Source organism: Mobula hypostoma, chromosome 14 (genome assembly GCF_963921235.1).
Source record: "Mobula hypostoma chromosome 14, sMobHyp1.1, whole genome shotgun sequence".
NCBI lineage: Eukaryota > Metazoa > Chordata > Chondrichthyes > Myliobatiformes > Myliobatidae > Mobula > Mobula hypostoma.
Window position 1 is genome coordinate 28,712,854 of NC_086110.1, and position 25,284 is coordinate 28,738,137.

A 25,284-nucleotide genomic window follows, 5' to 3' on the forward strand; every position below is an offset into this window, starting at 1 on the left:
AATTATTTCCCAATTTTTCTGCCTCAACAACTCCAAAGTACAATATTTCAGATGAAGTACAATGGACTTCAGTTAATAGGGCATTGTTTAATTGGGGTAGCCAATTATTTGGAACAACTCTTCAAGAACAAAATAAATCAAGAAAATAACCAGGATTTCCTTTGTTTATTTGGGACACTATACTGCTTAACTGGGACAGGAGACTGTGGCTTAACAGTTTTGAACTAGCGTCAGTCGCATGCACACGTGTGGCTCTTAGACACTACACTGTGCTTACGGCGAACAAATTACATATGCGTTAGTTGTGTATGCTTGTGTTATGTTATTAATTTGGGTGGACCGACATTGAATTAAAAAGCAGTGATTTTTGACACTTCTTCATGCAGGAAGGCAACAATACACAGTCCGTTATCTGCACTAGATGTCTGCACTGGTCTTGTTCATTTACAGTCAAAAGAACATGACAGCGTACACTGTATGAATTGTTCTGTCAATAACTATTAGGAACTAATACACAGTTTTACAGTACTGTAGTAATGTTGGTAGTGTCATAATTTGTTGTGTACTTCATTTAAGTACATAACTTGTTACTCAGTTAAATGGTAGATTGTCATTTTTAAACTATTTTCATGAAATTTCGGCTAATTGGGCCAAAATGTACTGCTCCCGTTGTGTCCCAATAAAAAGGAATCCACTGTACCTCAAAAAAAAACCCACTCGAAATCATTTTTGAAATACCTATTAAAAATGGTAGAAGAAAGGCTAGAAAGCCAAGCTTGGCTGTTGAGCTATAAACTAAGATAGCATAATGAGCTTTGAAAAATTGGTTTTCTTTAAACTCAGTTACTGATACCTTTCAATGCCTCTGCAAGTGATACACTGCTAGATCTGTATTAATCGAAGAGTGCCCAAATATTCAGAGAAAAGCAAACCAATTAAGATTTTCTACAAAAAGGTAAAAATAGAACATTTTCACTGCCAAGTGAATATTTTCAATGCCAAGAGCAAAAGTGAAAATATTCCATCTCCAAATTAGATAAAATACATTTCTTGGAAATCCAAGCAGCACACACAAAATGCTGGAGGGACTCAGCAGGCCAGGTAGCATCTATGAAAAAGAGCCAACAGTCGACGTTTTGGGCCAAGACCTTTCATCAGTTTCGATGAAGGGTCTCAGTCCAAAATGTTGACTGTTTACTCATTTCCTTTGATGCTGCCTGGCCTGCTGAGTTCCTCCAGCATTTTGTGTGTGCTGCTTGGATTTGCAGCATCTGCAGATTTTCTCTTCTTTGTATCTTGGATTTCTACTCAATGTCTGTTCCAGGCACATATAAAATTCTGCCCGAGGAACTCAACAAACAGCTTTAGTTTTCTAATGTTTATCACACAGAGAAATAAATATTTGCTTGTTGCCAATTCAACATAATGCAACTTAGTGCCATTTTAAAGATTAGATGGGCAATGATTAGACTGGCAATAGCAAGCCATTCACTTTCAAAATGACAAAGCATTTTATGGCACTATTTTATGGCAGTAACATGTTGACAGTAACTGGCTGAGATTCAGTGAAATTTCATTTGAAGTTCCTTAAAGGAACATGTTTCTGTTAAATTAACAAGAGTAATAAAACCCAGCATTTTCTATTGTATAGGAACGTTAATTAAAGCAATTGTTTCAGGGACGTAGTCAGATAATTACCTTTTATAAGGTAGGGGTGATTACAGCACTTTCTGAGCTCCATCATTGTGTTTACGAGATTTGGCACATTTGCCTGTCCAGCTCCTTTGGATAGAAAAGTAAAGTTTCTTTCCAGGATTGCACGATAATATTTCTTTTGAATATTAGTTAGTTCTACTTCAATGATAGTCTCCTCCTTAGGAGCCAGCTTCTTCTCCACATCCTCCTTTAAACGCCGCAGCATCATGGGCTTTAATATTGCCTGAAGCTTTTGCACCTGGAAAGAAATCATACATTTGGTCACATTTGTCTCCTATTAATTGCATGGACTGGGATGGATACATGCTACCACTCGAGAAGCATGCAATGATATCGAAGGTACTTGAAGAGCAGTCAGATATGTTGATGACTGGGGAACAGAAATGTGGGAGACATACAGATCCTCTTAATGTAGCAGCTAATTCTGAAAGAGGATTGCTTCTCTGGCTTTATTCTAATAAGCAAGTGAAGTAACCTCTTCCCGTCCCTCTTGCCCACCAACGAACTGCCTGTGTAATAAATTCTTAAGAGATTTGTTCCAGTATGATGAGTTATTTATGTTTTTGTCACTCACTTTGCTTAATGTGGGATATAAATTTAATTTTTAAATCACATTACTTCATGATATTCGTGCTGACCTATTCAGTGGTAAGTCCGTGTCTCTAGTCTGGTAATGCTTACAGACTGAGTCATACAGGAAGTTTATTCTGCTGTCTTCCAAATCCAAGCATGCAAGAAAAATCTAGTGGGTATGTTTCAAAAACGGTGGTCTGGCAAAGCAGGGAAGTTGATAAAATTCTCTAGTAAAGCAGTGGGATGTAAGCACAACAAGCTATCAGAAAGCAAGATGTCAGCTGGCCTTTATCACTAAGGTTTTGAAACATGGAAAGTAGTATTGGTGAACTTGTTTTGGTGAGATCGTATTAGGAGCACAGCATGCAGCTTTCATCTCCACATCTGAGGAGTGACATTCTGGCATTGGAATCAGGACAATGCAGTAATTCCTGAGATGAGGATCTTGTTCGATGAAGAACAACTGAAGATGATAAACCTACACCCACTGGAATTTACAGAATGAGAACTGATCACACAGAGACACAGATTCTGAAGGCAACTGACAGAGCAGACACCAAGGGGCTGTTTCATCTAGCTGGAGAATCCAGAACTAGGGAGCACATTTCTGGACCATTAGCTCTATTTCTCTCTTCATCAATGCTGATTTTTGTTTTTAAATCAGTTCACTGTTATTAATCAGCATCAGAATATACATCACAACTTAAATATAATTTGCAAAGCAAGTCATTTTTCTTATACCTGTGCTTCACTCTTTAGATCTCCAAATTCCTGCATGAATGTGTTTTCTGATGAGAAACGTTGAGGCTCCAGAAAGTGAAGCAAGCTGAATAGCTCCTCCACTGTGTTCTGTAATGGAGTTCCTGTCAGAAGCACCTTATGTTCCTAGATTGAAATAGAAGGGTTTGCACTTTATCATTCAGGTTTCTTAAGTCATATGTAGAGAAAAATCAATCTAGCTACCCCTATTCCTTTTGTTTTAGAGTAGTAATTCACAAGAAGTCCACTGAGAAGGATATGAAGGGCCTTCTCCAAAAATTAATGTTACTTTTGGTCTTTGACACGTTGACTTAATGAGTACAATCAAAGGAGTTATTTTCCAAAAAAACGGACTATTGTTTTAGTTCTTCTGTTATCACAATAATGCATTCAAAGCTAATGACTTAAATAAACTCTTGAATAGTCACTTTACATAACAAAGATAAGCAACTGATCTCTCAATTTGCCTCATCTTAGCCCTGCCCTTTATTTGTCTACCTGCACTGTACATTCTTTGCAGATGAAATACTATACTCTGCATCCTGTTCTTGATGTACTTACGCTTGGAATGATCTGATTGGATGTCATGCAAACAAAAGCTCCTTTCTGCATCCCATTACTCGTGACATTAATAGTCCGATTACCCAAACTGACTCCATCACCAAAAGAATTGTGCAGTGACAGTAGCAGTGATCTAACAAAAACATACTGACAGTTCCTTTTATGCATCTAAACTATTATCTTTAAAATGCTAATACTAATAAACTATTCATGGGAATTGTAAGGAACTACTTGAATGTCTTAATCAGCGTACTAGCTACAAGACAAAAGGCATTGATGCCATTGATGTCATTCATTACGTTAATTCAATTGCTTGTTCAACAATCAGCAGAAAGCAAAAGCAAAATAATTATAAAACATCTCAGGAATAAACTAAATGCACAGGGTCTAGACCAGGATCAAATTTATTTTAACTGGATTTCAACTGTAACATCCATCCTCAATTATGTTAAATAATATGCTACAGTTTTTCACCTAATTTTATAAACACACCAGATTCATGAGCTTCAGTCCTTCCAGTAGTTTGCAGTTTTTATTTTTCAGTCTGTGAGCCTCATCAATGATCACACAACGCCACTCAATTACGTTCAGCTCTGGACAGCCACCCAGGATCATCTCAAAAGTAGTTATCATGGCGTTAAATCTGTAAGTACCCCGAAGGATCCGGCCCTAGGGATTAAAAGTAAAAAATTTTAAAAATTAAGAAACCTACATCCTGTTTTCACTCTAAAACTGTTCTCCTTTACAAGTTTGGTGAAGCTGTAATTGAAATCGAAGTGATCATTTAAATTATATCCCCCTCATCAGGAAAGGATAAGCTACAGTAAGCTCTTTGAAAGAAAGGTGTGAAGTAAATGTAGAGTTTCTGGAGAACTCTATTAAATGGGCAGCAAAGAAAATACACACAACTTCAAAAGAAAACATTAATTGAATTTAACATCTCCAGGTAATTGCCATCTCTGTTAATGTCAGAACTGCCCTACTCCTGTTGATTATCGTCGATACTAACCCCTTTTTGTCCTCTTTTCATTTACACTGTCTGATTTGCTGGATACTTCCAACAGTTCTGACCTGCATTTCACAGCTTTAACTGTGCCTTTTGATTGTCACCCTAATTTCCTTATTGACCTGTTAACTAAATAGCCTCTGACCACAGCAATCCAAGCCTTCCCTGTTCAAAACAACATTCTATTTTTTCCTATCATTCTTCCCCTACCCCCCTCTGCAAAATATAACTAACTTGTTTTCTCTCACCACAGTTCTGATAAAAGATCTGCAACCTGTAATCTTTACTACAGGGGTTCTTACTGCCCCTCACACCAGTGGCACTTAGGCTAGCAAAGGTGGCCCTCCATCTGTCTGTCCTTGGCCGTTCAGATGTAGAAGGATTCTGTTGCTGTTTCCGTGACAGGGTTGTTAGCTCTGAGCACAACCCCCGAACCTGGAGGACCGGTGGACCACTCTTAGTCTGACCTCTACGCTCTGACCTATTTGACATGTGTGTCCCTACCAGGAGCCAAAGAATAAAGCCCTGACTCCAGCCAACGTACCTCATTGTGGCACGAGCATTCCCAAACCAGGGAAGGAGGACACAGGGGTTCCCGATCCCTTTTTTTATGCCATGCGCCCCTATCATTAACTGAGGGGTCCATGGACACCAGGTTAGGAAGACTTGCTTTACCCTGTTCCATACCCTACAGCTGCTACCTGCCTTGCTGAATGCTTCTAGCATTTCCTTTTTATCTTTGAGTTGTAGCATTAAAGCCTTTGTAATGAACTACCAGGCACTGGTGCAACATGACATTACACTACAGCTTCAATTCCAATGGTAAAACTACAAAATGCTGATTTTTATTTACATATTTTCCATCAGCACAAGTTCTGATGGCAAAGACCTTAACTACTCTCATATTTGTGACTTTGGTTTTCAAATTATTAATAATCGATGAACAAAACCTTTCCATTGTGAGCTAAAAGTGTGAATCAGCTATACGGTAAAACTCCTTTTTTATTTCCTCATCTTTTGGTTCGACCACTATTATCATAATCCTACAATCAATTTTTTTTTTAAGTTGTGGACTTTCAAGCAAGGGACAACTAATCTTTAAAATATGTAGAAAGGACCGGCTCCGCAACTAGGTTTACAATGGATTAACAAAATTTATACAGTTGGGCAAGAATCCTCAATAGATGCATTAATAAAGTTGACTGTATAATAGTTTGAAACAAAATGAGCAAGCACCAAAGTTAAACTAAGGGATGTCTCAGATTTTCAACATCCTTCTTGCATATGGGGGGGGGGGGGTTTGAAACATAATTCAAAATAAAAGTGATTAATTTCTAGAGAATGGAAGCAAATTAACATACTGTGCATATATTTCACACCTGGCCCATGAAGTATTTTTGAATCATTGTCTATGTACTACCATAACACAGGATAAATTTCCAATTTAGAATCCACAAGCTTGGACATCAAAAGGTGCTCTCAGCCCTAGACCTCCTTTCATGATGGCAGTGTTTAGAGTAGTAGCAACTCTGAGGGAGACTGTCACTGAATCAGTGATACAGTGGTCTATTTCTGTCGTCACTCACACTGGGATGAGGCTAATCAATCTCATTTCAGTCATCTGAGGTGGACAACTTACCTAATCAGGCTGATGAAGTTCCAGAGGTTACTAGCCCAAAAATTGCTATTAAAATATTAAAATGATGGCACATGTTCAAATTCATGATGCTGAAGAAATGATTAAAATAAAGTTTAAAAATCACTGTGTAAGCTCACTGGTTTTCTGATCATCATCACTTAATGATGATGAAATTTTGTCAGCTGGGCAATTAAACAGAAAAATCAAGAAGTTTCCATCTGTCCTTCTAGTTGTAATAGTTGGAAGTTATATTAAGGTAACAAGTTGATAAACTTTCATCTCTCTATCAATCTATCTTTGCATATTTTATTGCCTCTGTTTTAAATACACACCAGATTTACTCTTTTTGCACTGTCATTTCTAAAAAATTCCTTCAATATGATTGATAGTAGTAGTCATACTTTATTGACCCCGGGGGAAATAGAGGAGATGCACAGACACTTTCCTTTATCACTCAGGTTGTATGTACCATGTGCCTTTTCTATCTTGCCTATACATTAATGGCATCTGGTTATGGGAAGAGAGCAGGAGATAGGGTTGAGAGGGAAAATAAATCAGCCATGATCAAATGGTGGACACTCGATGGACTGAGTGGCTTAATTCTGCCTCTTTGTTTTATGATTTTAACTGCATTGCAAAAAATAAGTGACCAAAAAAAACTGAAAGCTGCTGACTTCTACGGCAACTTTTAATCTATCTCCAACGTAAAAACTGTACTGTCAGTGATGCTCAATTATTTGAATTATCATAGACTTGTGGGAAAGTCTGAAACAATACGTGACTATTACAGATGGAGGCTAATTAGGACACTCATTATTGTCAAACAGGTTAATTGACAACTGTAAATCGCCCCTAATGCAGAGGGATGACATGAGAATGATTGGGATGAGATAACTTGGATGTGAGAGAAAAGAATGGTATTAGTGTAGATGGATGCCTGACACTCTGTGTGGAATTAATGGGCCAATGGCCTCTTTCCTTGTCGTATTACTGTAATATTTCATTTCTTCAGTCAGTTACAAAGCTGCTCCATTTAACATCAACATGCTCAGAATGGTTGCTTGTTGTTCATTCCTGTAGCTGGTGGGCATATCAATGTGATAAGACAATTTTGTCAGTCCAATGAACACCAAGTATTCAACACCAAGCGCCATTCTTAGGAGGAAAAGAACTGCTTTGGCAGATGTGTGTTTTTCCACTGATTTTCATAGTGGTGACAGTTTGAAGATGGTGTGTATTATCTCCTTAAGCACTTTGATAGTGTTCTAATCTGAAACAGCAACAATTCACACAGTTGGTCTGTGTAACGCACTTTGTTTCCAGTGCTAAGGAACCCGCTTCTGTGAGGGCAGTTCAGGAAGAGTTACATGCTTAGGTTAGGATGTATCTTTATAAACTACAGTCTAAAAAGAGCCAACCCCAACATCTGCAACTGAAACCGCAATGCAGATCAGGAAATACTCAATCCACACAGTGTCTGCACAGAGGAACAGTTAACATTTCAGGTCAATGACCTTTTTAACACATTCAAAGAATGGAAACAGCCTGAAATGCTAATTGTGTTTGGTCTTTCCACAGACACTGCATAACCTGATTTTATCTCAGATTTCCAGTATCTGCAAGTTACTTTTCTGATTTTTCAATAACTGACATCAGATTGTTTCTTAAAAAAGCATCTCTTAAAATGAGTTCGGCTAGCACATCAAACTGCCTGGACCAATGAACTAGACTTGCCATTATTGCTTAGGTTGTTCTGACATTGGGCTGTTTATAGCACTGAGCCAAAACTAAGAAGAATTTGCTGGTAAGCTCAGGTGCACAAAAACACAGCAGTGAGATATGAAAAGTTACATTTTCAGCAATGTCTTCATTTGACCGCTGAATATTAGAAAGGATGAATAATTTTTAAAAGTTCAATATTAGGCATTTTTAATCAGTGTTTAAAGAACAATCCATGTTTAAAAACACTGAAGTAATTCCAAAGGTGATGACTAATTAAAGAAAACCATCCAAGCTAAACAAAGTTCAATGAAAAAAATAGCATGAGTGTCTAGTCAGTTTAAAATCAGCTGATATTTTAATGAAAAGATTGTACCTCTGAGTCCCGGAAGTACATTTCATACTGTTGAATCATTTGCCTGCTGATCATACTGCCATGATAAACAATGACGTTCAGGTCTGTCCATGTGCGAAATTCTCTTTCCCAGTTTGCAATTGTAGACAAAGGCGCAATGATAAGGAAAGGACCATTCAAGCCCGTCAGAGAGATTTCATCAAGGAACGTAATAGATTGGATAGTCTTGCCTAAACCCATTTCATCAGCAAGAATGCAGTTTTGCCTGGAATTGAGAAATAATTGTTTATTACAGGTACTAAAACATAGCATATTTTACATTTCATATAACTTCTCAGAATCTTTCCAGAATAAGCAAAATCAAGAAGGAAAAAAATTACAGTTCTCTGTGAAGTTACAATCTGGATGCTGTACTTATTGTGATTGTGAATTACGCCAAATTGAAAACAACACTAATTTATAATTTGTGTGAATGTACACGAAGTACAACTTATTTGAATACAGAAAACACCTAGGGCATGAAAACTCAGCAAATCTGTAGAATAGTAACCATAACATGATCAATGAAAGATCAACCAGAGTGCAGAAAGCAACAAACTGTGCAAATGCCAATATAAATAAATAGCTATAAATGAGGAAAACATGAGATAAGTGAGATCATTGGTTGTAGGAGCATTTCAATGATGGGGCAATAATTATCCCCTCTTGTTGAAGAGCATGATGGTTGAGGGGTAGTAACTATTTTTGAACCTGGTGGTATGGGTCCTGAGGCTCTTGTACTTTCTACTTGTGATAGGAATGAGAAGAGAGTATGCTCTGGGTGGTGGGGATCTCTGATGATGGATGCTGCTTTCCTATGACAGTATTTCATGCAGATGTGCTCAATGGTTGGGGCAGCTTTACCCATGATGTACTGGGCCAAATCCACTACCTTTTGTAAGATTTTCTGTTTAAAGGTCTTGGTGTTTCCGTACCAGGCCATAATGCCAATATACTCTCCCATTACGAATCTAAAGAAGTTCGCCAAAGTTTTAGACGTCTGAATCTCTGCAGACCCCTAAGGAAGCAGAGTCCCTGCTGTGCTTTCTTCACAATTGCACTTGTGTGCTAGGTCCAGGACAGGTCCTCTGAAATAGTAACACCCTGGAATTTAAAGCTGCCAACCCTCTCCGCCTCTGATGCGGCTCATGGACCTCTGGTTTCCCTCTCCTAAGTCTATAATCAGTTCCTTGGTCTTGCTGACATTGAGTGAGAGATTGTTGTTATGATACCACTCAGTCAGATTTTCTATCTCCCTCATGTATGCTGATTCAACACCACATTTGATTCCAACACTTTTGAACAAAATACACCTATTTCACAAATATATGCTTACAACAGGCACTATAATTTAGACCACAAGTAAATGGAAAACTGTACAGTAAGAAATCCTCGATGCAGGATATCTGTTACTCAGTGAAACTAATGCTTTGTTTGTATTTAATTTGTTAATTTTATGCTTATTCCTTCAAGTGTTGTGAATAACTAATAAATCTTGTTCTACATCAGAACATGATAAATCTCTGCACAGAACTGGAAGATGAGCAAATCTATATAACACATTGTTCAAAGCTCAAAGCAAATTTATTATCACAGTACATGTATGCCACCATATATAACCCTGAGATTCACTGACTTGCAGGCAAACTCAAAAAATCCAGAATAATATCCATAATAGAATCAATGATATGACCACACCAATTTGAGAGTTTAACCAGTGTACAAAAGACAACAAACAGTGCAAATACAAAAAAAAATAAATTTGCTGTAATTCAATATGATAAATAACAGCAGAAGACTAGAGCAATATCAATCCCAATGTGAAACTGCAGTTAGAGAAAATGTTTACCAGAACTAAGATGAATTATCTACAATGGCAGAGAGGTTAAATTACTGAACTAATAGCTGGAGGCCTGGACTACTGATTCAATAATGCGGGTTGAATTCCCATAGTCAAGGAATTTAAAATTCAATAGTAAGTAAATAAATTAAGTAGATTTGGAATTAAAAGCAAAAGCTAGTCATATTAAGAGAGAGCATAAGCCTACCAGTTTGTTGTTAAAAGAAAAACGTAATTCTATAATGTCCTTCAAGGAAGGAAATTTGCCATCGTTAACTGGTTTGATCTATATCCAAGTCCAGACCAAGTAGTGTGCTTGAATCTTAACAGTCTCCTCAATTCAGGGACGGACAATGGATGCTAGCACTAACGTCAGTGTCCACATTCCATCAAAAAGAACAAATAAATAAAAACGTACAAGTATTCATTCCGATATTAAACACTTCAGCTTACTCACTATTAAAAGTGGCATCACTTTAGCAGCAATCCAACTTCTTCTCATTACACCAAATCAAACTGTCTCACTTATATTCATGTGAACAGGTAAACAGTGTATCACCACTGCATCTGATCACCTTATTTATGGCAGTCTTCATTAGAATGGAATGAAAAGCTCTGGACTTCCACATGGTAAGATTCTCTGCATTCTTGGTCACGTAGGATTCAGGATCCAGCTATTTAAAATATTAAGTCTTTGGACTATGTTCTTACCTGTTATACCAGTTGAACAAGAGCCAATTAACTCCTTCCAACTGGTACTCCCTGAGCTCATTACCAATCTTGTATTCCCTGGACTTTTCAAGCTTCTTCCAAAGAGCGGGAGGAGGTCGCTCCTTTGTTAAGAGGGGAATGACAATAAAGCACAAGTAAGAAAACAGCTGAGCAGCAGAAAATACATTCTTCAGGTCATTATTAAGAACTGCAATTTTTACCTGTACCCTAATGTTTTTGGCATTACATAGTTTACTCTTAACCTGTTTAAATTTTGAATAAAAATGCTCAGTTATAACCAAATTGCTAATCAAAAATCAGGGCAGCACAAAATATTGTATGCCTTAATTACCTATTTTCTACTGCTGCCAATACCTTTTAAATTTGGTTATCTTCATTTTAATGTAACAAATTTTAGAATGAAAATAGTCCTCGTCTCTCAGTAGTAGCTCAGTCAGTGACACTCTTGACTCTGAAATTAATGCTCAGGTTCAAGTCCCACTCCACACACATCAACAGAAAATGAGCTCTGGGAAGAGCTACACTGTTAGAGGTGCTGTCTTTCAAATCAGGCATTTAACCAAGCATTCTCCAACTCTCCAAAGGGAACAGAAAATTTCTCATGACACCAGCAGGGAAGTTTCCCTGTCAATATTTAACATCCTGCCAACATTTCCAAAAGTGCCATCTGGTCATTATCGTATTGATGATTGTTGCAGCTTGCCATGTGTAAATTGGCTGCACTGTTGCTTGATCATTTCAGTAAGCACACTTCAAGTTAATTCATTGGTTATAGAATGTCCCTGAAAGGCACAAAATCCAAGTATTCTTTATCCTCTAGAACTGACTCTCTTTGCTCAATATCTATCTATTTGATACAATGATTAAGAAGCTGTAACAACTTATTTTCCTTGGCATACAGTACAAAGAGTAGTCAGTAAACCCGTATATGTGCCAACATGCACACATGCAACTTCTGAGAAGACCAGCAACAAAAACACAAGACACATTTTGTTAACTCTCCTGGAGTGTTCCCATAACAACAAATACATACGACACTCAGCAGCCTAATAGTTGCTTGTTTTATTTTCTTCTCAGGCTGTTTCTGACTGAGAAAACCAAAAGAGTGGATTCAAATTAATCAAGCCAGAGGTTAATCGCGGCAGCCATTTATTTGGGACATCAATAGGATGCAGAACCGGGCTGAGAAGTGGTAGATGGAGTTCAAACCAATTAAGTGGGATGTGGTTCATTTTGGTGGGTCAAATTTGAAGACAGAACATAATATTAATGGCAAGATTCTTGGCAGTGTGGAGGATCAGCAAGATCTTGGGGTCCATGTCCATAGGACACTCAAAGCTGCTGTGCAGGTTGACAGTGCTGTTAAGAAAGTATATGGTACGATGGCTTTCATCAACCGTGGGAGTGAGTTCAGCAGCTGTGAGGTAATGTTAAAGCTATATAAGACCTTAGTCAGACCCCACTTAGAGTACTATGTTCAGTTCTGGTCATCTCACTACAGGAAGGATGTAGAGAGAGTGCAGAGGAGATTTACAAGGATGTTGTCTGGATTGGAGAGCATGCCTTATGAGAATAGGTTGATTGATCTTGGCCTTTTCGCCTTGGAGCGATGGGAGGATGAGAAGTAAACTGATAGAGGTGTGTAAGATGATGAGAGGCATTGATGGTGTAGATAGCCAGAGGCTTTTTCCCAGGGCTGAAATGGCTAAAACAAGGGGGCATAGTTTTAAGGTGCTTGGAAGAGATACAGGGGGAATATCAGAGGTATGTTTTTCACACATAGAGTGGTGGGTGTGTGGAATGCACTGCCAGTGAAGGTGGTAGAGGCAGATAAAATAGGGTCTTTTAAGATACTCTTAGATAGGTACATGGTGCTTAGAAAAATAGAGGGCTATGCCGTAGGAAAATTCTGGGCAGTTTCTGGAGCAGGTCACAACATTGTAGGCCGAAGGGCCTGTAATGTGCTGTAGATTTCTATGTTCTAACTCTTAAAGAACAAAAGCTAATGAAGAAAATAGCTGTGATTCTCTTTGCTTATTTGGGACAGGAGACTTGCTGAAGTTTCTAACTAGTGTCAATTGCTTGCATTTGTGTGGCCATTAAACAATACACCATGCTTAGAGTGAGAAGTTTTTAAATAGCATCAGCTGTGTTCAAAACGCAGTGGTTCTTTTTGTCACTGACAGTTGGTGAGAAATACCAGTAAGGCAATTCGCTCGCTGCAGTTTCAAGCATTCATGCTTGGAGATGTCAGAAATGGCTGGGAGTGAAAATGAAACAAATTTACTACTTCAACCTTAGACAAGTTAGGAACTATGAAGAATTTGGGGATATTGACAATCATCTTTACTGTTACAATGAAAATGAAGATTTGGAAAATGTAATCATCAAAAGCATTTTATGAAGGCAGTCCATCATCTGCACTAGGTATCTGAGCTGATTTTTTTCATTTACAGTCTATCAAAAGAACACACTAGCATACACTGGAATAATTCCTCTATCTATAACTACTCAGAACTACAGTTTTATGGTACTGTAGTAGTATAGCCAGTGTTCTAACTTGTTCTGTATTTCACTTAAATACATAATTTGTTAGTTAAACAGTAGTTTGTACTTTTAACTGAATTTCAACTAATTGAGGCAGCTGCTTAATTGGGCCAAACTGTACTGGTCCCAATTAACCAGAATCCCCTGTATCTTAATTAATGGCCATTTAAGATCTATCTTGTGGAGTCCCTCCCGGATACACTGTTGTGAAAAGGCACTTTGCAGCCTAATGACATTTATTTTTGTTTACACTCCACTAAACTCACTTAATCCCCAAGCCAAAGTTCCACAGTTCTACAAATATTTACATTACACAGGTATTACCTGGCAATTTTATTGAATTGGAAAAACATGCCTTTAAAAACATTCATTCTACTATTGAGTAGTGATAGTCAGCAGTATGTTAGGAATCCCTTAAGAGTCAAAGAGTAGTACCGCACAGCAAAAGGCCCTTTGGCCCAATTCATTCAATGGCCCACCTAAGCTAATCTCGTTTCCCCACATTTGACTCTTATCCATAACTAACCTCAAGTTTGGGATTCAATGTGCTACGATTCACTATACATTCAAACAAGTAGTTACCACTAATCATCCTGGGAGCTATTAATTGTCTTCTTCATGCCTCATTTTCAACACAAAACCCTCAACCTTCTGAATCAGAGGCCAGAATCTTATCACTATTACTAAGAATCTGTATGCCATATGAAGATTATTTCCAATCTTTACAAGTAATCAAAAGGTTACTTCCATGATATAAAGTTTTAGCAAGGATTTCAACTTTGAATTTTTCTAGCAGTAAACTATCAACGTTATAGATACATATTGCTTACTTACCACACGCTTCAGAGAAGGCTTTGCCTGTTGCAGCCGTTCAAACTCCTCAATCTTTGCTTGATCTACATCTTCTCTAAGCTCCCAGGTACTATCCTCATACGGCAGTGAGCACCATTTAACCAAGTAGTAAACTACGGCCTGCATTAAAGTAACAATGTGCTTAGAAAGTCTATCCGCTTAAAAAAAAAGCTGCTACAGTATTCTGTGGAAAATCCTTTAAATAAAATGCATGATATTATTCTAAACAAGATTATTCCAATTGCACTGTAGAGTCAGAGATGCAAACAAAATATGCTAAATACTGCCACTTTAGGAAAATGTTAATCCTGTTTACAAAGTTCAAAGTAGATTTAGTATCAAAGTGTACCTTGAGATTCATTTTCTTGTGGACACTTACAAGAAAAAGGAAATACAATAGAATTTTACAAAATAAATCTACACATGAGCAACCAGAAGACGGACAAATGTCCAATCTACATTATGACTTCTAACCAATTTCAAATGTCAGATAGACCCTATAAATGGAAAAAAAAATATGACAATGTTCTGCAGTGATGATTACTGGTGAAATTACTACATATGAAGCAAAACAGAATGAATCCCAAACCAAAATCATATTCCTATCTCCCATAATTTAAAACAATAATTTAAGGTAGATGGCAGGGAGTGATTTACCCTAAGTCAAAAATCTAGCAATCAGTAATTTATACTTAAGACCAGAGATTTACTGCATTCTGAAGAATGTTTTTTCTTTGGAATGCTCAATAGGATTACATTACATTACCTCGCCAGTGTCTTTGTCTTCACAACACGAGTGCTCCAATATTCGATCCACTTCAACGTAGTCTGGATTGAATGGCTCATCATCCATCTGTTAGTAGTTTCATAACAGAGGAACAATGATAAATAATTCAGAGTGATTATTTAACTATGAAGTGTAACTACATTTTCCCATAATTATTTAAAATCAGATACGATTCCATACGAAATACACGTTGTACTACAGTATTTTGCACAGTAAAATACACTGCACTATAATCTCACAAAGTAACCTGAAAGATAAAAGATTATGCCCTTACAAATACTAATTCAAGAACTGCTCAGTTGATAAGCTATTCCTGCTGAAGAAACGCTGAACGATTGTGAGGTGAAGGAATGAGGTCCTTGCTAGCATTACTAGAAATATCTCATTAGCTGGTATCCCTGGCCTACATGTGGGGCAAGGCTGTGTTAGCTATTGTTTTACAACACCACACACAGCCTGTATGTTCGTGCTCTAAGGATACAATTAGATCATATTCAGTAGAAGTACGTTGTGCTGTGCCACACTGCACATGTCGCTTGTTGCTGGAAGCAAGCTCTGCTGATCTAATGAACAGCAGGACGGTTCTACATTTGGTGGCAAAAGGCCAAGTATGCAATGGTTATGATTTGAAAGAAGAGGTGAGTTGTCACCCCCTTAATAGCTTCCAGCAGAATGTCTCAAACCACCCCAGGTTGTGTGCATTGGAATACACCTTTACAGCCACAAGTCCAACAACATACGTCTACTAGGATAGAAAAAACTTCTGTCACTTGTGTGAGGTGAAGACTGAGCAGTGAGGTATACCAAGTTGATCTGCTATCCTTTTGCTTCAGGAGGAGGTAATGAGACCCAGTTTCAGTCCCTCATTGCACTTTTTTTTAAAACCAAAACTAAGGAGTCTGGACCACATTCTGAATAGCCATATTTCAGTCCTCCAGTTTCAGGGGTTGACTGCATGTGTGTGTGCTTGGAAGCCAGATCTACTTTGGAGATGGACGTGGTTGATATGCAGACAAAGTTACTGAAGCCAGAAGTTCTGGATGCAGCAAAAGGATGCACAACTGTCAGAAGTAAAAGAAACATCAACCATCTGTTGAAGAGACACAATGGAGCCCTGATGAAGTTTTCCCAACTCAATGAAGTCTTGCCTGTACCTACTTAGAAGACAGGAGTGCACAGAATCTAGGGTGGCTCATTAATGTGGACACTGTGGGGAGGGTCAGCAGATGCACGAGTACTTCTAGTGCAGTAGAAACATCATTCCAGATTAGAGGTATTTTTGGCACTTTGTATAATTTGTTTGCTACAGAATTTTGTTCTGAAAAGATTGTACTTAGTGGACTTGAAAGCATGATATATGTCTGTACACTAAGATAGAAATTTGTTAGCAAGCCAAGACAATGGGGAAAATGCAAAATACCCATGGTTAATTTTAATCCGTAAACACTTTGAAACTCACCGCTGCGAAGAAATGGCCTCTCTGTGCTTGTTTAACCTTAAACCGTTTTACTTTCTGATGTATTCTTTTGTCTTTCATCAACTGTGCTTCTGTGGCCCATTCACAATGCAAATAGGAGCTGGAAATTGCAATATGAGAAAATTCACTCCACTTATCTAATTAGTCAACGTACGAGTTATACCACTCACCTATTAAACCAAGTGTTATCGACAAATATCAATATTTTATTAAAATCACCAAATGTGCACCATTATAAAAGGAGTAGTTGCACTTCATACAGCCTGTGTGATGTTCAGCATTTATTCACAGCAAAACTAACTAAGAGGCAAATCAGAATTTATTTTCCAGGGTGGAGTGCACAAACTTCAGAAAGTAATACTTTGAGGTTGGACACTGTCTTTTGATAAAGTTACTTAATTTGCCTCAATACCCTGGCCTTTTAACGGTGAAAGTAAAACTCCTTTCCCCCTTTTTCAATTAATTAACTAGTTCCCTTCTGAAAGTTATTAATGAAATTGTTTCTACCATTCCTTCATTTAGTATATTTCATACCATATCTTCCTGTCTAACAATTTCTGAACCATTGTTACTCATCAATATATTTTTTTGAGAACAAAACTTACAATGCCTTAAGATCATGGGATAAAAATCTGCTAAAACCAGATAATCATTTACTTTAGTGACAAAACAATGTTAAATTAGTAAATTCAAATTCCAGCAAATTCATAGAGCTAACTCAGCTGTGGATCGATTAGTGGCACTCCTGCCAAAACCAGAAAGTTGCAGGTGCAAGTCCCACAGTGGAGGCCTTAATACAAAATTCAAGACTGAAATTCTGTTGGTATCAGATTGCTCTGCTGACTTTTAGATGAGACATAACCCAAGTCCCCATCTGCTCTCTCAGGCAAATATTAAAGATTCAAAGTCACTATTTTGAGGAAGAGCAGGCAAATTAACCCCCAACATTCAAGACGATATTCTCATTGAACCAATATTACCAAAAGAGTTTAACTGGATGCTTTCACCATGTTTGCTACTCACCACAGCATGCTATGCACTAAACTGCTGCCATTTCTTACCACACTATCTGCACTTTAAAAAAACAACTTCACTGGAGATATAGTGCTCAGGATGAGCTTAAGGGGATATGGAAGTAACTAGACAAAGGCAAGTAATTTTTAAATTGTGTAGTACTTAGACCATTTCTTAGACTTAAATATTTCTTTTCTAGAATCCTATTATACTGTCCTTTAGCATAACTGAAGCAAATTTGAAGGTGATGATTTCAACAATATGTAAACTCACTATGCAGCCCAAAATATGCAATATCTTTCATGATCAAATTAAAATCAGCATCAGATTTTATCTTCTTTCACATTTTGCTAATCACCCGCATTGTCTTTTTACAACTACCTGAAATAATGGGTGAGAGTTTGCACACATACCTCCTCCATTTCCATTCCGCGGCCAATTGCTAGAAATAATGCAAAAACATCACAGAGAAGCTGGGAATACAATTTAATCTCCCAATGGAAACCACAATTAAGCATTTCATTTCCAGAACAAAGCTTATACCTCCTCATTAGCCTGTTGTTTTTCCACAAATATATTTTGCAATAAAATTCTTTTCACCCATGAGATATACACAGATGCATTTCTACTTAGATTCTTCTTAATTAGCTGTGATATGTACACATTCCATGGCTAAATTAAAGTAGCAAGATCAAGCAGAATGTTGAATGGGCACAGAATTTGACTCTGAAGTAGAAAATCACAGCATTAAAAAAAAGATTTACTTACTAGTTTTTGTACTTAACAAAAAATTCTTCAACATCAGCCATATGTCCATTGGCCACCTAAACAAAGAAGCCTTTTGATTAAGATTACTTGTCAAATGTTCATTCAAGAATAAATACAGGCTACCCCGTGTTACAACTGTTCAGGTTTCAGAAAATCACCTTTATGGAATGCATAATTCTCTACTTAAAATGTAAGATATGGAATAATATTCACAAAAATCGCTCAGAGCATTTGTGAGAATTAAAGGTAATTTCCTTCTCCAATTTGCATTTGCTGATAGGACTGGATGGTGTGGCTTTGTGCTACAGAGAATTGCAAAATGGATGATCGTTTTCAAGGAACACAAACCAACTCTGGAATAAGGGGTTATCTGTATGAGGCACTTTATAGAAAAAAAAATCAACAATCCGACAATCAAATTTTTGATCATCCTAAAGGATTTTCCCAGATACTTCTCAGACTACAAATGTGGTAAGCACTGTCCTTCTCTCGACTGCCTTTAACTCATGCACGGTTTGATTCACATCACGATACAGGTCAATCCTGTTGTCCCTGTTCCTTATTTCAAAATGGCTTCTATTTTGTCCATCAATCCCTCAAGTGGTCCATATGTCGACCACCAATCTCGTTGGGCTGAAACATCTCAGACTTCACTGCCAATGCTCAAACGGTAACAAAGTTCGCTGTGCCGTGGTGACATTGTCCCGGACATGAACCATCTCTAAAAGGCTTTGACAGCCTGTAAATCCATGCCCCTAGCTTTGCCAGCTCTAAAAGCTATGAGAAGTTACCATTTTTTAAAGTCTTTATCATATTTAAAACTATCACTTGAATAACTGAAATACCAAAATCTTTAAAATACTGTAATAAAGTTAACTAAAACACCTACAAACATCCATAAATAAAGCCATTAAACTAAAACAGACTAATTAGGAGCCTTCCTTTCTCTTTATCTTCTATCACCCAGAAACCCCAATGTGCAATTTTGCAGTGTAAATGTTGATGAGATCTACAGTAAGATCAGCCTTGATTACCCCCCCAATGAATCAATCACAACTTCAGTTCAGTAAATCAGAAAAACTCACATACGCTTCACTCTGTAGATTGTAGAAGAATAGATATTATAAACATTTATTAAAAGTTAAAAACACCAACAGTCAACAGAAGAGACTACTTTAAACTATTTAACTTCCTGAAGCGACACACAAAATGCTGGAGGAACTCAGCAGATCAGGCAGCATCTATAGAAATGAATAAACAGTTGATGCTTCGACTGAGACCCTTCATCAGGATTGGAAAGGAAGGGGGAAGATGTCAGAATCAAAGGCGGGGGGAGGGGATGAGGTCAGCAAGAAAGTGATACATGAAGCCAGGTGGGTAAGAAAGATAAAGGGCTGGAGAAGAAGGAATCTGATAGGAGAGTGGACCATAGGAGAAACAGAAAGAGGAAGGGGCCTAGGGGAGGTGTTAGGCAGTTGAGAAGAGGCCAGAGTGGGAAATAGAAGGAGAGGGTGGAAAAAATGTATTTAGCGGAAGGAGAAATCAATATTTTTGTCGTCACGTTGGAGGCAGCTAAACTGAACATCAAGTGTTGCTCCTCCACTTTGAGGGTGGCCTCATCTTGACACAACAGGAGGCCATGGACTGGCAAATCAGAATGGGAATTGGAATGAAAATGTTGGGCCACCCGGAAGCTCTGCTTTTGGCAGATGGAACAGAGTTGCTGGACAAAGTGTTCCCTCTATTTAACTTACTGGCAGATTACTAATAGAAAAAAAAGGACCATTTGCTATCTTTCTGGACATTGCTAAACTCAACAAGCATTAATAACATAAATCACATAAGCATTAATAGCACAACTTAAGTGTTAATAGCATAGCTGCAAAATTATTGCCTAACAATACTGTCTCAAATTTTTATCTCAATGAATTTAGAAACACCGGAAGACTGCATCAGTCTGGCAACAGCTCCAATGTGCTTGGGTGCCTATTATCCTCGCAGACACCTGATGGGACTATTTATAACTGTGAGAAACTTTGTCCAGACTACAGACATCAAGATTGTCAATCACTTCCTGCAGCAGACAAAACGCAACTTGGCTCCAGCCACACAACTGATGCTAGATACAAATCAATTATAGCTGAAGCTAAAATTTCTTCCTTCTCTAATTTAACAATACAGCATGCAGTTCAACCAAAGAAATATTATGACCATCTCTCATGGAGATCTTTGTATAAATACTCGTGTTAAGGTAGGTAAAGTAAGTATTTTCATAAAAACGTCTAGCTGCTTAGAGAGAAATGAAATTAATGAGATACTAGTACAGCAGTGCAGAGAAAATTGTGGTTGAGTTGTGGTATATTATCACTGAATTACAGAAAATAAATTAAATTGTGCAGAAGTAATATTTACATTCAATAATTCTGATACTTGTTTCTGTGGAAAATTAGTTTAATTCACATAAACATACCTTTAAATTACCCAAGTTAAAATCCCCTGGTAAACAGCAGTTTACTGCTCCACTACACTCAAAATAGCAGAAGGGTCAAATGGAATGCCTTCTTTTATTAGCAAGGCTGGGAATACCAAGGAGTTTGTACTAAAAATGTACACAAGTCATGTGAGCCACGTTTATTGCCTGAATTGTGTTCTCCAGACCACAGGAAAGGTGCAAAAATTTGCAGAAACTGGAAATCTGAAACAGATATACAAAATGACGGTGCTACTCTCAAGGTCAAGCAGCATATGTGGAGAGAGAAAGAATTAATATTTCATGTCATTGACTTGTCATCAGAAGGAAACGTTGGAAATCAAATGTTTAAATTGCAAACGATGGGAGTGGACGTGACCCAGAGAGATTGATTGCTACTAAATGAGTTGGTGCTGGCTGGGGGAAGAGGGATGAAAACTTTTAAATGCAGTTGATCTGTCTGGAGGAGATGCAAGTAAAACTGTGAGAAAGCAAAACTAAATATGAGAAATCTGAGTTAAATTACTGGGAAGCTGAAGTAAAAGGGAATGCCGGAAATATCCAGCAGGTCAAGCAGCATCTATGAAGAGAGAAAAGCTGAGTTAATGTTGCAGGTTGATGACCAAAGATCAAACCTGATGGCATGAACATCAATTTCTTGAACTTCCCCTTCCCTCTCCTTCACCATTTTGCACTCCCATTTCCCTCTCTCACCTCATCTCCTTACTTGCCCATCACCTTCCACTGGTGCTCCTCCCCCTTGTCTTTCTTCCATGATCTTCAGTCCTCTCCTACCAGTCCCCCTTCTCCAGCCCTATATCTCTTTCACCAATCAACTTCACAAATCTTTACCACCCTAACCGTCTCCCCCCACCCCCACCTCCAGTTTCACCTATCACCTTGTGTTTCTTTGTCCCCTCCCCCCACCTTCTTCCTCTGACTCATCTTTTTTTGTCCAGTCCTGATGAAGGGTCTTGGCCTGAAATGTCGACTGTTTATTCTTTTCCATAGACGCTGCCTGGCCTGCTGAGTTCCTCCAGCATTTTGTGTGAATTGCTTCTTCGTATAAAAATAGTGATCCTTCAAGTGCTAATACTATACCTTCTGCGTCAGTTGCAATGCACACAAATTTCTAGAGGCACTCAGCGGGCCAGGCAACATCTAAGGAAGAGAGTAAACAATTGATGTTTCAGACCAAGACCCTTCTTCAGGACTGGAAAGAAAGGGAAGTACTTCTTCCTACCTTCCCCCACCTTCTTACTCTGACATCCCCCCTCCCTTTCCAGCCCTGAAGAAGCCCAAAATATCGACTGTTTATTCTTTCTCCATAGATGCTGCTTGGCCTGCTGAGTTCCTCCACAAATTTTGTGTGTGTGTGTTGCTTTGAATTTCCAGCATCTACAGATTGTCTTATGCCTCTGAGTCAGTTATCTACTTTATTATCTATCTTCCTTTAATAATCTCACAGAGCAAAGCAAATATTTAATAAAGAAGTCATTACAAATCAGTAAATGTAATCTGTATTAACTCCCAGCGTTCCCTTTAACATTTATAATTGGCTTCAAGTCATTTCGTCTGTAAGGAACTCTGGAGGCGATTAGCAAATCCTATAAACCTTTAATAAACAACTGCACTTAAAAATCTCTAATTTTAAAGTAAAATTATTTCTAAAGACTCTAGTGTGGCCAACTATGATTCTCTGCAGATGGCTACCAAACTGAGAAACAATGAGCATGTGGCTATAGTCCAGAAGAACTGTAATTTTAATTGGAGAGAGGTGGTAATAGACTTTAAATACTGCAGAAAGTCCAGATAGAACACAACACTATTCAGACTCTGGACCACCAGTTTCAATAGAGTTCAATACACTTAGATATAGTTGCAAATTTCGACCATGAGATACAGGAGCAGAATTAGACCATTAGGCCCATTGAGTCTGTTCCACCATTTCATCATTGCCGATCCATTTCCCTCTCAGCCCCAATCTCCTGCCTTCTCCCTGTAATCTTTCAGGCCGTGACTATTCCAAATTGATCAACCTCTACTTTAAGTATACCCAATAACTTAGAATCTCCAACCGCCTGTGGCAATGAATTCCATAGATTCGCCACTCTCTGGTTGAAGAAATTCCTTCTCATCTCTGTTCTAAATGGATGTCCCTCTATTCTGAGGCTGTCCCTGATGGTCTTAGACTCCCCAACCATCGGAAACATCCTCTCCACATCTACTCTATAAAGGCTTTTCAACATTCAATTGGTTCCAATGAGGTCACCCCTCATTCATCCGAATTTCAGGAAGTACAGGCCCAGAGCCATTAGTTGGTCCTCATATGGTAACCCCTTCACTCCCAAAACAATACCCCAAGTGCTGTCTGACCAATGCCTTAGAAAACCTCAGCATCGCATCTTTACACTTTTATTTCAGTCCTCTCGAAATGAATGCAAATCATGCATTTGCATTCCTCACCAGACTCAACCTGCAAATTAATCTTTAGGGAATCTGAACTCCTGCCTCCTGCACCAGTTCCTCAGTTTTTGGTTCATAGCTAATCAACCAAAAACAAGTAAAAATGAGCTATTTCCACAATGAAAAGACCCTCACCTCTTTTTTCACTAGTCTTGAAGCCATAATTTTATCCACAATTGCAGCATCTTCTTCACTTGGGTTTTCCTGGGGAAGAGACACAATTCTTAAACAATATCTAACCGAAAGAGAATTCCATGATATATTCCATCATAATGTCATTTCCAAATAAGTAAGAGAAGTAACATACTAGTTAACCAAGTAAATGACATTAAATTTTAAGGAAACAGGCCAAGTTAGAAGATCAACAATAAATCTTAAATTTAGGTCCAAAGCTGCTGGCATTCGCCCATCTTTACTTTGTGAATATCAAAGCAATTTGAGGATTTTCACACAAATGCTCCCATTTGAAGAAATCCTATTAGTCATTATCCGAAGTCCTTCCAATGCTTTCTTTTGTAACGGAATCAAAGGCAATTCCTGAATAAATCCGAAGTGAAGCAGTGTCAACCAGTTCTGTTTTAAAGTGACTGAGTCACAAGATCAAAGTATGTCTTTGATGAAATCATCACTGTGTCACAAATAATGCACTACTTTATAATTGGTTTTTCTGTAGTTCTCTTCATGGATGTTTCAAAATACAAAGTTTATTTAATCAAGTTAATGCATTATTTCAGTTTCTATCTTAAATAAGGCATTGACTTTTATTTAACAATCGATAATTTTTGAAAAGGTAATTGAAATTCATTCCTGTTTTCTTGATGATGAGAAATTTCAATGTGACTGGCTGCCTAGTCTTTGGATGTAGAAGATCCACGTAAACACTTGACCTTCCATTGTCTGAATACCACAGTGATATTTTGAATTTATTAAAATTGCAATTAGTAGTCCATGCAGTCATTTACAGGCAGACCATAAACCAAAAAGAATCATCAATATCAGAGTAACACACACACAAAGTGCGGGAGGAACTCAGCACGTCAGGCAGCATCTACAGAGAGAAATAAACAGATGACGTTTCAGGCTGAAACCCTCCATTAGAACTGAAAAGGGGGAAGATGTCAGAATAATAAAATGGTGGGTGGGACAGAGAAACGAGTAAAATACAGTAGGTGATACGTGAAGCCAGATTAGGAGGATGCTAGGTGATTGGGGCGGGGGGGGGTGGAATGAAATGGGTAGCTGGGAGGTGGTACGTGGAAAAGGACCTGATAGGGGAGGGGAATGGACCATGGGAGAAAAGGAAGGAGGGGCACATAGGGAGGCTATAGGCAGATGAGGAGAAGAGAAGAGGTAAGAGCAGAGCCAGAATGGGGAATGGAAAAAGAGAGAAGGGGGAAGAGGGGAGAAATTTCCAGAAGTTAGAGGAATCAATATTCATGCTGTCAGATTGGAGGTTACCCAGAAAGATCAGTTGTCCCAATCAACAACTCTTAATAGTTAATCCATACTTTAGTCATAATGGCTATATTATTGTAGCATCTGGCTATTTTTATCCAGCTTGTTTACATAATTTCCATAGCTCTTCAGTCATTAGATTTTGCTACAAACGATTAAAATGACCTCTCACCACAAATAACTGCACAGGTTGTTCAGCAGGTAGAACCACACCAGACCTGCTTTTTCCTTTAGCAGCAAGGCCATCATCATCATCAGAAACCTTCATCCCAATGTCTTCATTATATTTCTTTCTTTTTATTTGTCTGTTTGATCGTCTTTTCTGCAAATTAATTACAATTTTAAAATCAGCATTATAGTCTTTCTATCAGGCAGTTAACAGCCATGAAGCAAATCTGAATAAAAATGTTTAGCATTTTAAAACAGCTTGAGTTTCCTTTTAAAGGAAATCATTCTTATATTTCAGCTGACCTACTTTGAAACCAAAATTATTTGTCTTCAAGGCTGAA

The 25,284-nt window shown here is 38.0% G+C and overlaps 1 protein-coding gene across 11 annotated transcripts in view; it reads right to left on the reverse strand.

The window, feature by feature from the left end:
• chd9 (chromodomain helicase DNA binding protein 9) overlaps window positions 1-25,284 on the reverse strand; it is a 279,147-nt gene that overhangs the window by 81,987 nt on the left and 171,876 nt on the right. For all 11 annotated transcript variants that reach the window (XM_063066872.1, XM_063066866.1, XM_063066868.1 and 8 more), the window contains 11 exons: window positions 24,948-25,097; window positions 23,456-23,524; window positions 18,385-18,440; window positions 16,585-16,702; window positions 15,105-15,191; window positions 14,321-14,458; window positions 10,919-11,040; window positions 8,350-8,593; window positions 4,102-4,278; window positions 3,031-3,174; window positions 1,699-1,954 (listed from right to left, as the gene is read on the reverse strand). In XM_063066872.1, the coding sequence (XP_062922942.1) occupies window positions 1,699-1,954; window positions 3,031-3,174; window positions 4,102-4,278; window positions 8,350-8,593; window positions 10,919-11,040; window positions 14,321-14,458; window positions 15,105-15,191; window positions 16,585-16,702; window positions 18,385-18,440; window positions 23,456-23,524; window positions 24,948-25,097 (1,561 nt within the window). The remainder of the gene's footprint in view (window positions 1-1,698; window positions 1,955-3,030; window positions 3,175-4,101; window positions 4,279-8,349; window positions 8,594-10,918; window positions 11,041-14,320; window positions 14,459-15,104; window positions 15,192-16,584; window positions 16,703-18,384; window positions 18,441-23,455; window positions 23,525-24,947; window positions 25,098-25,284) is intronic.